Source organism: Gopherus flavomarginatus, chromosome 14 (assembly GCF_025201925.1).
Source record: "Gopherus flavomarginatus isolate rGopFla2 chromosome 14, rGopFla2.mat.asm, whole genome shotgun sequence".
NCBI classification, from domain to species: domain Eukaryota; kingdom Metazoa; phylum Chordata; order Testudines; family Testudinidae; genus Gopherus; species Gopherus flavomarginatus.
Window position 1 is genome coordinate 11,504,275 of NC_066630.1, and position 15,195 is coordinate 11,519,469.

General features: G+C 42.8%; 1 protein-coding gene across 1 annotated transcript in view; it reads right to left on the minus strand.

Annotated features, from left to right (window-relative positions):
- CDYL2 (chromodomain Y like 2) overlaps nt 1-14,965 on the minus strand; it is an 80,296-nt gene extending 65,331 nt beyond the window's left edge. Inside the window, exon 1 of the mRNA XM_050922870.1 lies at nt 14,449-14,965. Coding sequence (XP_050778827.1) covers nt 14,449-14,472 — 24 coding nt within the window. The 5' untranslated portion in view covers nt 14,473-14,965. The remainder of the gene's footprint in view (nt 1-14,448) is intronic.
- Between the last annotated feature and the right edge of the window lie 230 nt (nt 14,966-15,195).

Consider the following 15,195-nt stretch of genomic DNA (forward strand, 5'->3'; position numbering starts at 1 on the left):
TACTACAGTGAACAGACAATCCAGTAAGTTTTTGGAGAGTGTTGGGAACAACTTCCTAGTGCAAGTGCTGGAGGAACCAACAAGGGGCTGTGCTCCTTTTGACCTGCTGCTCACAAACAGGGAAGAATTGGTAGGGGAAGCAGAAATGAGTGGCAACCTTGGCAGCAATGACCATGAGATGGTCGAGTTCAGGATCCTGACAAAAGGAAGAAAGGAGAGCAGCAGAACACAGACCCTGGATTTCAGAAAAGCAGACTTTGACTCCCTCAGGGAACTGAGGGGCAGGATCCTTTGGGAGGCTAATATGAGGGGGAAAGAAGTCCAGGAGAGCTGGCTGTATTTTAAAGAAGTCTTACTAAGGGCGCAGGAACAAACCATCCTGATGTGCAGAAAGAATAGCAAATATGGCAGGCAACTAGCTTGGCTTAACAGAGAAATCTTCGGTGAGCTTAAACACAAAAAGGAAGCTTACAAGAAATGGAGACTTGGACAGATGACTAGGGAGGAGTATAAAGATATTGCTCGAGCATGCAGGGGTGTAATCAGGAAGGCCAAAGCACAATTGGAGTTGCAGCTAGCAAGGAATGCAAAGGGTAACAAGAAAGGTTTCTACAGGTATGTTAGCAACAAGAAGGTGGTACCCTTACTGAATGGGGGAGGCAACCTAGTGACACATGATGTGGAAAAAGCTGAAGTACTCAATGCTTTTTTTGCCTTAGTCTTCACAGACAAGGTCAGCTCCCAGACTACTGCCAGAGCAGCACAGTATGGGGAGCAGGTGAGCAGCCCTCAATGGTAGGGTGACCAGATGTCCTGATTTTATAGGGACAGTCCTGATTTTTGGGTCTCTTTTTTATATAGGCTCATATTACCCACCATTCCCTGTCCCAATTTTTCACATTTGCTGTTTGGTCATCCTTCTCAGTGGTGAAAGAACAGGTTAAGGACTATTTAGAAAAGCTGGACATGTACAAGTCCATGGGCCCAGATCTAATGCATCCAAGGATGCTGAGGGAGTTGACTGATGTGACTGCGGAGCCATTGGCCATTATCTCTGAAAACTTGTGGCGATTGGGGGAGGTCCCAGACGACTGGAAAAAGGCAAATATAGTGCCCATCTTTAAAAAAGGGAAGAAGGAGAATCTGCAGAACTACAGACCAGTCAGCCTTACCTCAGGCCCTGGAAAAATCATGGAGCATTTTGGAATCCATTTTGAAGCACTTGGAGGAGAGGAAGGTAATCAGGAGCAGTCAACATGGATTGACCAAGGGCAAGTCATGCCTGACCAAACTGACTGCCTTCTATGATGAGATAACTGGCTCTGTAGATATGAGAAAACTGGTGGATGTGATATATCTTGACGTTAGCAAAGCTTTTAATACGGTCTCCCACAGTATTCTTGCCAGCAAGTTAAAAAAGTATGGATTGGATGAATGGACTATAAGGTGGATCAAAAGCTGGCTAGATTGTCGGGCTCAACAGGTAGTGATCAATGGCTCAATGTCTAGTTGGCAGCCGGTATCAAGTGGAGTGCCCCAGGGGTCGGTCCTGGGGCTGGTTTTGTTCAACATCTTCATTAATGATCTGGATGATGGGATGGATTTCACCTTCAGCAAATTCACGGATGACACTAAGACAGGGGGAAGGGTAGATATGCTGTAGAGTACAGATCGGGACCAGAGTGATCTAGACAAATTGGAGGATTAGGCCAAAAGAAATCTGATGAGGTTCAGCAAGGACAAGTGCAGAGTTCTGCACTTAGGAAGGAAGAATCCCATGCACTGCTACAGGCTGGGGACTGACTGGCTAAATGGTAGTTCCACAGAAAAGGACCTGGGGATTACAGTGAACAAGACACTGGATATGAGTCAACAGTGTGCCTTGTGGAGGGGGGATTTGATAGCAGCCTTCAACTATCTGAAGGGGAGGCTCCAAAGAGGATGGAGCTCAGCTGTTCTCAGTAGTGGCAGATGACAGAACAAGAAGCAATGGTCTCAAGTTGCTGTGGGGGAGGTCTAGATTGGATATTAGGAAAATCTATTTCACTAGGATGGCGATGAAGCACTGGAACGGGTTTGTAGACGGGTTTCGCCGGAGCTCGACCCTCCTTGACGGGGAGGGGAGCCACACCGGCCTCGCTGTCTTCCCTGCAATTACAATCTGCTCTGGCCTTTCAGCAGGTCAGAGCAGTGACAAAGTCAAAAGGGGCCCAGCCCTTGGTTCAGGCGGGCGCCAAACACAGTTATAACCAGCTCTGGCCCTTTGGAACAGGGCAGAGCAGTGGCAAAGTCAGAGGGGGCCCAGCCCTTGGTTCGGGCAGGGCACCAAACAGTTATAACCAGCTCTGGCCCTTTGGAGCTGGGAAGAGGGGGAATCTGCCACCCGCTTACGGGTGGCAGGGGGAACGCAGGCCCACCCACTCCTCTGCATTCCAGCCCAGGGCCCTGGTAGCGGCCATCACTGCTACCGGTGGTCAGTGGGGATCCTGACCGAAACACACTGACATCGGCAAGGTTAGCTCTACAGCCTGACTGGCGTCAGGCTCCCCCGGGCTACTTCCTAGCTCCCCCTCTACTCCTACCTGGTCCAGGGCCTCTGTTCTGGGGACGTCCAGGACCATTGGTTCCTCCCAATCCGGGCTGGGCGGCAGGTCCGGTAAGGTTTTGGGGAATGCGGGCCAAGCCTGGTCTGGGGGCTCCTCGGGGCCGTAGTAGGGGCGAGGCAGCTCTGGCGGCTCCTCGTCGTAGTAGGGGCGAGGCAGCTCTGGCGGCTCCTCGTCGTAGCGGCGAGGCAGCTCTGGCAGCTCCTCGTCGTAGTAGGGGTGAGGCAGTTCTGGCGGCTCCTCGTCGTAGTAGGGGCGAGGCAGCTCCGGCGGCTCCTCGTCGTAGTAGGGGCGAGGCAGCTCCGGCGGCTCCTCGTCGTAGTAGGGGTGAGGCAGCTCTGGCAGCTCCTGGTCTCGGCCTCTGGCTCGGGCAGTCTTCCAGTTACGGGCGTCAGCGGACACGTCTGCTTCTGCCGGTGGCAGACCTGCAACTGAAGGCTGGGGCCCGGCTTTCATTCTTCCAGGTTGTTGCCTGACCCTCTGAGGGGCGGGACTTCCACTCAGCGGCCCCACCCCCGTGGATGACTGACGGGGCTCGACCCTCCCTCAGGGGGAGGGGAGCCACACCGCCTCGCTACAGGGTTACTTAGGGAGTTGGTGGAATCTCCTTCCTTAGAGGTTTTTAAGGTCAGGCTTGACAAATTCCTGGCTGGGATGATTTAGTTGGGGTTGGTCCTGCTTTGAGCAGGAGGCTGGACTAGATGACCTCCTAAGGTCTGTTCCAACTCTAATCTTTTATGATTCTATTATTCTAACCCTGTGACCCTTTCTGTGGGAGATCCATGACTTCCACAATATACTGCAGACGACCATGCCCTGATATGATATGCCAAAGAGTATTTTAAAAAACTGTGCCAGAACCATTCCTTTGTTACTTTGTGTGTAATATAGGAGAAAATCCTCCCAGTGTAACATTACAAGTCATTGATCACTAACACTCTGCACCAGCCTGGAGCCCCCTCCTGCATCCAAACTCCCCCCCACAGTCCACACCTGTCACCCTCTCCTGCACCCCAATCCCCTGCACCAGCCTAGAGACCTCTCCTGCAACCAAAGATCCTCCCAGAGTTTGCACCTCTCACCCTCTCCTGCACCGCAACACTCTGCACCGGCCTGGAGCCCCCCCACCCCAGTAGCTAATTTTTTTCAAGCTTTTCTTTCCCTCCTAGTTGCCTCAATCTCTTCTCTTTAGTTTTCCTTTTACAGATAGATTAAAACAAAACCATTTTGTATTTCAGCCATCAACCCCCTCCTCATTCATTAATAGGCTTCCTTTCTTCCTCATATTCCCCAATCTCTGATATTTTTTAAAGGGATTTTAATCCACTGAATCCTAACATTAACAAATTCTATTTTCTGCTGCCCTTAACTTTTTCCTGCAAGCCTTAATGGACTTCGTGTGCTGTTGTTTGGTTATCTCCCTTCTTTTTCATTTCCTGAACAAAGCTGTTATCCTCACATTTGTGAGTTGTCTCTTATGAAGTTACACCGATCACTGCTTGTTCCTTGCAGTCTTCTTTTTTCACAGGATTTTTTTTTCTCTGGTGTCTCTTAGATGCTCCAGTCTTTTTCTACACTCAGGGATTTTCATACTTTTTCCCACTGCTCACTAAAATTTCTCAGTTCTCCCAAATTTGCTGCTTTGAATCCTCTAGTTCTGTTGCACTCTGTGAAACATTCCTTACTATACTGCAATCAAGTAGCTTGTAATCAATAGCTCCAAGAACTTTCTTGTTTTCCTTGTGTTCTCAAAAAGTTCCTTTTCTTTTGTTCGCACCAGCAAGATGTCGATCCAGGATAGTTTTTCACAGGGTTGGAATCTCCGCTTCTTGACTCCTTGGATCAAAGTGCTGTCTTCTACGTAAGCTGGGAGTAAGGACCTTTTGAATGTTGATACACATTTAGCCATATTGGCTACCCAATAGCTATCTGGGTAACTAACTTGTTTCTTGTGAAAGATATTCTGCAATACAGAGTTCGCTGAAATTTGTGCCAAAAAGTTTTCATTCTCGCACTTCTCCAATCCTGAGGATTTGCAGCAAATGGCCATTATATTTTATTTTGTCTTTCTCTTTCTGTGTCTCTAAGTATTTCTCTACTATTTTTGCCACTGAAGTGTATTTCACTGACTTGGTAAATACTGTACTTCCTACTCCCCATTGCCACTTCCTTTTCTACACAGAGTGCATCTGACATTCCAAAATGGGAGTAAATGATCATGCCCCAACTGAGATTGTTATGCTCCAGTTTTCCGTTATTGGACTCAACCCACAAAGTTTCAGGTATGTCCTCTTTGTCATAATCTCCATAATTTAGTATTACTTCGGGAACTTCTGGGTTATTTCCCATTCTCCTTGTATTTTTGTGGAGACACTAGTACATGAATGCACCTTTTTCTATCATTCCTGTCATTCTGATTACAGTACTTAACTTGTGATGCAGACTGTATTCCTCATCTGTCTTATGGTGTAAGATGAAAGTACATATTTGATTATTGGAGTTATGCTAAAGCATCTATTCTTACATGTGACTACTTCATTTATAGCTGCCATAACAATACCTGCCATTTTTGAAACTGGGAATTTGTTACATCCTTGTTTAAGTGGAAACCATCAAATGCAGTCTCTTCTCATTACAGAAGGCATTCTGATGATCCATGAACATCAACTCTTCTCCATCCATGCTTCTATCCATTAACCTCCAATATTTTCACTCTACTCATACTTATCATCAGAAAATTTTCTGAGATGTTCACCTGCCTTGACTCCCTTTTCAAAAGTGCCAGAAGTCATTCTTGATTCTAGCAAAACTCCATTTGTGCACTTTGTTCCTACATGAACTACACTCAACAGGAACTCCTCAGCAGTATTCAGGAGATGCTCCACCTTTCTTGTCACATTTCTGACACTGAGACACCTGCTATCCTGTCACAATGAGGTTTCTGAAAGAGGAATTCATTTACATATTCATTCAGTATATTCATTTGTTAAATGTAATGATTTTTATACTACATCTTGTTAATCAATCCTATAAATTAATGAGGTTTTAATAATTTAAGACATTCTGTTGCTAGTTTGAGGAAACTCCAAACACTCAACATTTTAGGGGAAGATCCATCTCCCGACATTAAACATTAAAAAAAGGTAATCTTCAATAGATACAGTATAGAATTCAGTTGTCTGTAGTTATCAATTATAATTTAAACTGCATTAAACATTAAAAAAGGTAATCCTTTTACCAAACGTTATCATACAGTCATGTTCTTTTTGTCCTCCTTCCCCTATCATGGATGACTAATAAGCTATGTGAACAGAAGCTATCTCCTTTACAATCAGCCTGTTATACTCACTGATGTCAGAGCATAGCTCATAACATCACCGTTCATCACAGTGAATAAGAATGTGATGCTGTAAAAAATGAATTCTGGCCTCACTGAAATAGAGCAGATTTGCTGGACAAGAGGTAGCTGTTTACATTAAAACATATTGATAATCAGCATTTATAAGAAGGGTAATAAGGAAAAAGTATATACCCATTTAATAAGGTTTCTGTGAAATGTTACTAAAATAAAAGTTTGAATACACTACCACTTTCACACAACAGCAAACTAGGTCTTTTCAGATTAAAGGGAAGAAAACATAAAATTCTATAGTGTGATACTTCTGAAGATGCACCTCAAAATCTAAATTAACTGAAAGCCCTGGAATAAATCCTCCCAGCACAGATCTTGAAATGATTTTTCTATTCAAAGCAAAATTATAAAAGAGGAGAAAGATATTTTAGGCCATTAGAAATACCTTCTTTCATTAATATATATTTACAACAACATTGATTTTACAAGTTAACTCATTCTACACGTATCACTAAAATGCCTTTTTAATTTATCATAATTTCTTTTACAGGGATTTTCAACCAGAATTGAGGTGGTCAGTCAAGTTTATTACTACTGTCTATTAAGCATAACATATTTGCACATGCCGCAGCATGTGGAGAGTCTGGGTGACACTGCCGTCCATAGGCAGCTGAGGATGGGCTACCTAAGTTGTGCCAGAGGTTGCAGCAGCCTCAGGAACAACCCAGCATGAGGGGCATACAAAGGTGGCTTAAAGCCAGTTTAGTCCCCACTCCCTCTGGGCTGCAGGTTTTATGCTGGACCTCCAAGAGGCACAGCAAAAATCACACCCCAAGTGATATAACAGCAGTTTGCAAAGAAAAGGATATTTTTGGCAGACATTTTTTCAGCACTATTTTCATTGTCATTGTCTATCACTAAGTATCAGGATTTACTCTAATGGGTGATCTATTTCCCCTGCTTTGCTAAGTTACAAAAAGAATCACTGGCTCCTACACTGTCCATCTGTATCAACCTAAACAACGTCAAGAAAGTTATGAGAAACGTTAAATATACCCTACAATATACAGGTCACTGTTTAAATTATAACTAATAACTACAGAAGACTGAATTCTACTGTATCTAACAATGACAACATTACAGTTGGTGTGTGATAAAAGAAAATAGACACACCATATTTCCCCCACAGCCTTACAACACTAGCCATTTATATGATAAGGGCTTTGGAATAAACATAGCTATTATGGCACTGTTATTAAACAAATTAGAAGACCAGTTTTCTTTCTCTAGGAGACAGAAAGAATAATCTTATTTTTATTTGTGTAAAACATGTTGGGGCTCATACAGTTTGATCATCATTTCTACCACTGTAAATATTACACGTTTAAATGGTTTGATATGAACTTTACATAATTCCACACACTTAAATAAAAAGAATAGTTAAGTCTTTCATCCAGTTTATGGCATAAAATATATTATAAAATCATTTCCCAAAATATATAGGTAAGAGGTGACAACAAATAATCTACATTGATGAAAATATACAAAGCCAAGAAAATGCAACAACGTTAAAAGTCAAATGAATGGACAAAGAAACATTATTCACTGAGTAGTTAGCCATTACAATTCTGCCTTTGATGAAAAAAAAATCAGCTAATTTTTCTCAGTATCAGATCACATTTGAATTTCACAATTATTTGTATTAGGTTTGTTCTAAATATATTTTAATTTACAAAACACAAACAATTACATAATTACATGACAATTTTGAATAAAACACCAATCTAAGTGCAATACATTTTGTATTTTTACATTTTTGTAGTTCACCAAATGCTATCAGAAAAGTTATGATGTGATTATATATGTACCTAGACAGTGAAAGGAAATATACTGAGTTTAATTTCTTTTGAGAAATGTAGTTCATTTTGTATACTTAATGGCGGTTTAACTATAATAGAAAGTATATTTCCAATAGTTTATCCAATCAGGAACATGGTTATCTCATGCACATTCCTGAGTTAACCTACATTTGGAGGGAATATATCATGCTCTGGATGAAAGAACTTCATCAAGATGATCATAAAACACTAATGCGATAGAAAATCATTTGGTTTACAATAGGTCTTTTCATAATCAAAAAGTCCCAAGCAATTTCTAATGCAATGAGGAAGTTGGATACTGGTAACACAGTGAGAATGTAGGTAAAATGACAGTTGTTGCTCACAGTAATGCTCACAGTTGTTGCTCACAGTAATGTTTTACATAGCCTAGTCCACACTTAAACATTAGATCGACCCAACTACATCGCTCAGGGCTGTGAAAAATTTTGTGCCCTGAGTACTGTACTATAGTTAGGTTGGCCTAACCCCTGGTGTAGATGCGGCTTGGTCAACAGAAGAATTCTGTTGACATAGCTACCCCCTCTTGGAGAGATGGATTAACTACATTGATGGAAATGTAGGAAGCATCTACACTACAGCACTATAGTGGCACAGCTGCAGTGCCACTGTAGCAGCAATTATGTAAACATGTCATGAGAGGGAATATTGGCAGAGTTATCCCCAATTCTTTTCTGAGAGTATTATGAAACTTTGCTTTAATATGCGGAACTACAACACGTGAGTAGAAGAAACCTCAATTTAACTTCTTATTGAAAGGTTGACACTTAAATTTAACCTCTCATCCAGCAGATTACCCAATCTAGAACTACATATCACTGTCACCACTGGGTACAAGATCAAATTTAATGTGGATTTGTATCCAGAAAGCTTCACTCCACTTTGAGACTTCTACCAACTGAACTAAAGTAATATTTGTACAGGTTATCTTAATTTAAGTAAAATTAAGTCTCCCAAATACTATTGATTGTGATAATCCTTCAGTGACACAATGCTACAGAAGTAAGTTTATGGTCAGTTAAATAGCTGATTCTTCCTAAAGAGACTTGATAAGGCATTCTCTTTAGCAGCAATTTTGCTAAATGTAATATGGCCAGATCAGCAGCCAGTGTAAATGGGCTTATTTCTATTGCAATCAACATTACAGTCAATAGAGGTATACCAATTTACACCAGCTGAGAATCTGTCTCGATATACTATATTTTTCTGCCCTCACTCCAAAAGAATTTTCATTATTTATACAACCATTTGCTCCTGAAGTCATCATTCTCTGCTTGTGACATCACACATATTCCCACAACAACCAATTGTTATGTCAATAAAGAGGCTGACTTCCGTTTGGAAATAAGTATATTTACTTCTTAAACAAACATTCTGTTTTCAAGTAAGTTACCTCTGTAATGAAAGAGGAGACCGTGAAATTGTTTTAAAATAGATTCCCCCTTCCCAAATGTTTTCCATAAGATAACAGCAGTTTAAAGTGTGGCTCTGTACTGAAAAATGACTCCATGAAAAGAGCATTGTGTGCTTCCATCTTTATTATGGACTGGTAATCACATTAGCTCGGTTTACAAACCAAAAGTCAATTTCTAAACCCTAGTTCTGTAAACTCAAAGGGGAATGTGAAATTCAAGTTGTAGTCTTTCTGATTTACACATTAAGACAGGTTACAAATATTCAGTGGGCCATATTCTGCCCTCATTTACATCTGTGGAGCACCATTGTTTTCAAATTCTGTCCTCACTGATAGCTGTGCAGTGAGTACAGCTATAATTGAGAGAAGAATTTGACACTGCAACTCACTTGGAGCTTAATTAACAATCCTGTTGATGAGGTGAGTGGGAATAGACTGCAACTCACTCTCACATAGCCATATTAACAGGAGTAAAATGTAGTTAAATCTTATTTTTGTCACTGATGTAGGTAGACATGAATATACACTGGCATTGTATCTCTTGATTAAGACAGTTTCATTTTTAAAAAGTCACTTTTCCAAGTAAAATAGCACTTTAGTGGCTAATAGTTTTAAATAATGATGAAATTACTGTGGTCCAGAGATATCTACCTGCCACATTCCTCTTGAGAGACTTAGCTGCTAATTCATTACATCGCTGAATTAAGATACTGTTTAATAAACTACCATAATTGGAATTCCCAATAGTTTTAAAGAACTATGAGAAAATGTTTAAGTTTTGATCTCATTGTTCCAAAAGCTCTGATTATGTTGGTTTATTATAAACAATGAGAAAATATAGAAAATTTTAGATCAAAATAAAAACTACACTTCAAAACAAAAATGCTTGTGATCTTCAAAAGCTTCTGCATGTTATTGATAAATGATATTAGGTATCATCATCATAAACCAGAGCTTATGTTTTATTGCAGTAAATTGCATTATCTTTGATAGAAAAAACTTGTGTGCAGTGTTTGAAGTAAAAGTTTTGTTTCTTATACTGTCATCTCATATTTAATACCAGTGCAGTAGCCTTCTTAAGCAACCTAATTCTGTTAAGAGAAGATCTTAAGTGTTGGAACTGAACTCAAGATGGAGAATACAAAAGGATATACCAAGGCAATGACAGCAAAACTCATAGCACCAATGAGCAATGTTGAAATTTACTTTTATTTTACCTATTCTCTGTTACTGAGATTAATAAATACATTATATCAATACATTCAACAAGCTGTCTAAACCAGAAAGCTCAACAGTGCTATGCTACTGAAGATCACTGTGCATATGCTGTTGCTAAAACATGTATTTAAATTTTTATTGGTCTAAATACCGTGCTGTGTATTTCTTAAATATTAAAAAAGATTACATCTCCTGAGAAAATATCAACATAATAAAGAACCTCCTCACCCTCCAGGAGAAGCTCAGAGTCATAATTACGTCAAAACAAGCAAACAAGAACTGGCCTTTTGTTCAACCTGTGAATGCATAGCTGTTCTTGAGATTCTATTCTATTCTATTCCGGTTCTTACACTGTGCTCATCATCGTAATATCTGAATGCCTCTCCCCACTTCCATTTAATCTAAAATTTCTTAAAGGGAAAACCTTGACTGAATTTCTACACAAAAAAAGAATATTTGTTTCTGTTGTCTTCAAAATTAGCACCTACTTTCTAATAATATCTGATGCAAGATATTCTCAAGTGTAGCACATCTGGATTCAAAGATACACAAACCTAGAACCCTATTATCAATAAGCACAGAAGTCTCTAAGGATGCTCTTCATTTTGTAGAATAAATGAAAACTAATTTGTAATCCTAAAGAAAAAGAACATATTTCAAGCAGAGATGGCTAGAAGCCATTTGATACCGAAAAGTGTAGCAGAACAACATAAAATATTATTGTTGTTTGGCTGTAATCTTCATTTCCTTTAAGCTCGACACATGCGCTAAATTTATCTTCAAGTCAATACCGTGTTGAAAAAAAATCTGTTTTTAAAATAATTGAACAATACAAAATGGATGAATTGTTATATATATAAAATACATATCTAGTTTGCACTGAATTACATTTCTCATATGTTACATAATATAGATACAACCAAGGAAAAATGTTTACATGGGTTAGATAGGTGGTAATACAGTGTACTCTTTTTAGTCATAACTACTGTAACCGTAATTAGCTGTAGTAAAATAATTTTTGAACAATACCAATTGCTTACTAATACAGAGGTAACTGCTCTTGCCTGATTCATTGAACTTCAGTAAAAAATCTCTGAAGGACTGAGATATTGTTAAGGCAGTTCTACACATACTTAGTAGATTCATAAGGTGTATCTACAATTAAAAATATTATGCAGAGTGCTTTAAGCCCCAGATCATTCAGAAGAGCAACCTGTTAAAGGTGACAATCATAAGCTATTTAATACGCACCTTGACATCAGAACATTTTAGCTGGCCAAAAAAGCAACAAAACAATGTCACATACAACCAACAAATAAGGTATGGACTCCAAACACACCACATGTTCATGGTGATATCATCTCTCATGCTACCTAACTGATATTTGACATCACTACCCACACATCTGTTAGAAGCCTCTTTCTAACGACTTCAGAAAACCCAAAGAGATCTTTAGATGTGGGGAGTTGTGTGCGTGTGTGTGGGAAAGTTCAGCAGTTATTTAACCAGAGCCTAACAACTGCCACCTTGCAGCATATCAGAATATAAACTATTCAGCTTTCCAGGCTCTGGCCCCAGTCACAAGTACCTTCACAGTAGAAAGGTTTTTACACCGCATAGATTGAATTGCTAACATAAGCACTATACATACGTTTCCCAGCAGCTTGACATAAATGCAATGATGTAACACCATGTACCATCTCAGAAGGTCATGTTCTAGACATATCAACAAAGTAGAGGTGGAGATCCATTCTTTCACTGACCCGTCCTGATGAATACAACTCTTCTCTATTATATATTGATAAGCAAAAACAGCCCAAAGGGAATGATCAAGAATAATCCACAGGCTGTAAACTACAGCATTCAACATTGCCTAAATTAAGTTCATGGTACTGTCAAAGATGGCTTCACAGCTAGACCTGAGCCTTTAAAATGATCATGCTTCGATGTGCTTCCTAGGCTGCAAGTCTGGATTTCACATAGCATTTTCATGGCACGTTGTTACTTACAAAATTTCCACACAATACACAATATTAAATGCAGAGCCCATCTCCCATTTCTATAGGCTATCTGCTCAGTCAGAGTAACACAGGACTCATAAAAGAGCACAGATTTTAATTAATGAATAGGAGCTGTAATAACACAGCCAGTGTCAATGTCAGCGGTATCTGTTTGTTTCCTTCCAGAACCAATCTAAACGTACTGAAATGTCTCTGGAATGCAAGATTATCTAAAACTTCTCCATGCTTCCCAGAAGTTACAAATAGACAGTAAAAGAAGAGCCCAACCAAACCTTTACTTCACTGAAAGTTATGGGCCAAAGTCATCCTTGATAGATCTCCCATAGACTACAATGGAGTCAGAGCACAGATAAAGTTGACACAATGCTGTTAATAACTAATTACAAACTGACACTACAAAATCTATGAAGAACCAGGGAAAACAAGCTGACAATATTAATTTAGATCAGTACACATCTCTGAGCATATCTCATCTATAAGAGTCCAAGTTCTACTTACTTCAAGGAAACTTAAAGTCCAGTTCAGCACAAGAAAAACAAAACTGATCAATATCGTACATTAATTACGCCCTGTGTTTGGGGATTTCAAAGGCAACAGTCATAGTAAAAGGGAAAAGTTGATCACAGATTCTGAGAGTTTTGGATGCAAGACCCCAAATTCTATGATTAAAATAGAGAACACGCCTAGCTACTCTTACTGCACCAGACCCAGGCGCATCCTGGTATATGAGCGCTGCAGAAACCTTGACACTTGGATGGAACTGGACCATGACAATTTTTGGTTGCAAGTCTCATATTGTACAATTTAAACAAGAAGTCTAGCCATTCCAGTTTCACTGAGAAAAGGTGGACCTTGATGCATCCTGATTCAGTAGCAGTTATAGGACCAGATATGATTTTTTTTTATTTCAGTGATGGAATTTGGGGCTTGGACCACATTTTTAAAAGATTCAGCTGGATCCATTCGCTGGTCCCAGGTATTTGCAGTGCCTGGGTCCAAATTCTCTTGTGGCCCAGCAGGAGGGACTAGACTTGCTCTTGCTTTGGATATTTAAAATTAGGTGCTCGGGGTCAAAATTTGGCTGGATCCAGCAAGACCCTACGGCCAGATTTGGTTTTAGTCGGAAGTCCAGCGCCTTTTTTTTTTTCTTGCTTTTTTTTCTGGCGCAGTAGGAGCAGCCAGACTTGTGCATGGTACAAACTGGGCGCCTGGAACCAAAGACGAGCAGGATGCAACGAGCTCCAGCTTTTCCCTTCCTCCCTTAGCCGCTGAGGTCCAAGCAGCCACCAGGGACCTGCCAAACTTTGACAGCCACCCCGCCAGCTGCCCCGATCCCCTCCCCGCAAAGCCCCCGATCTCTCCCCCACCCCCAGCCTCCACCTCCAGCCGCCCCCCAGGCGCAAGGTGAAGCAGCCGGGCGTCTGCTCCTGCACTTTGCACGGCCAGGCGCGGAGCCGCCTCCATCCCTGCGCCTTCCTCCCCAGCAGCGCCGCGGCGCATTTCCCCCTCTCCTCCGCACTAATCTGCAGATTCAGCACGTCCAGCGCCGCCGCTGACTTTACCTGGACTTTCTCCACTCTCCGGGCGGCTGACACCTCCCATCCTACCGCTAACTCCGGCTCGCGCTCACTCCTTCCTCCTTCTCCCTCCTGCAAGGCCTGCTGCGCTCCAGCCCCACGGAAAGTAGGGAGCGCGAGAGACAGAGGGAGCCAGGCAGGGGGAGGGAGGGGAGCGCTCCATCCCGGTCCCCCCACCCCAGCGCACACGCCAGCCCGGCTGCCCCCACCCCCGCCTGGGCGATTTCCTCCCCTCTTCAGGAACTAACCAGGCTCCGCTAAGCGTTTCCGAAACAAACCCCCCGCTGCTGCCGCTGCCTCCCCTCCCCACCCGCCCTTGCCCGCCGGGCTGCGGCGTGCGGCTGGCCCGCGGCTGCTCCCCGTACCTCGTAAAGGTCCCCCGAAGCCATGCTGGGCTGCGGGACTTGGCGTCTCAGCTGCCTCCTCGCCACCTCGCCCTCTGTCTCCCCCGCTCGCCGTGGAGTAAACTGTGTTTTGCAGAATGACAGGCGCTGGGGCCGGCTGTGCGCAGAATCAGAGGCGAGGAGAGACGGCGAGAGAGGGAGGCAGCGGGCGGGCGGGCGGCGGGGCTGGCTGGCGTAACCAGCTCTGGAGCGGAGCGGGGCGCTGCGCTGCGCTCTGTGGCTTCTCTCGCGCTGGCTTCAGCCACCCCCTCCCCCGTGCCCCCTCCAGCCTAAGGGAGGGCGAGGAGGAGGGTTGCACCCGACACACGCCGCAGGGAAAGTCCCCGGGCCCTCCGACGTGCCGCCTCCCCGGACAGCCGGGTGCGCTTCAAACTCTTTCCACGGCCAAAAAGGAAAGAGCGAGGCGGGAGCCCGGACCTGTGGTGTCACCACACCGGCACAGCCAGGGCAGGGCAGCTAGACCGGCCTCCAGCCCAAGGTCAAGGGGCTTGCAGGGGTGCAGTGGCGGGTTAGGGATTTCTGGGAGCACGGGGGAGGTGGTGGCTGCCATCTCCCTCAGGGACAGGGTGCCACCATGAAGGAACCCAAGGTGGCCAGGGCTTACTTCAAGCCCCATCCACCCAAGGACTGCTATCAAGGACATGGAGGTCTGATAACCCTCAATGGCCACCTGTAGGGAACCATGAGGAGACAATGGCACCCTTCCAA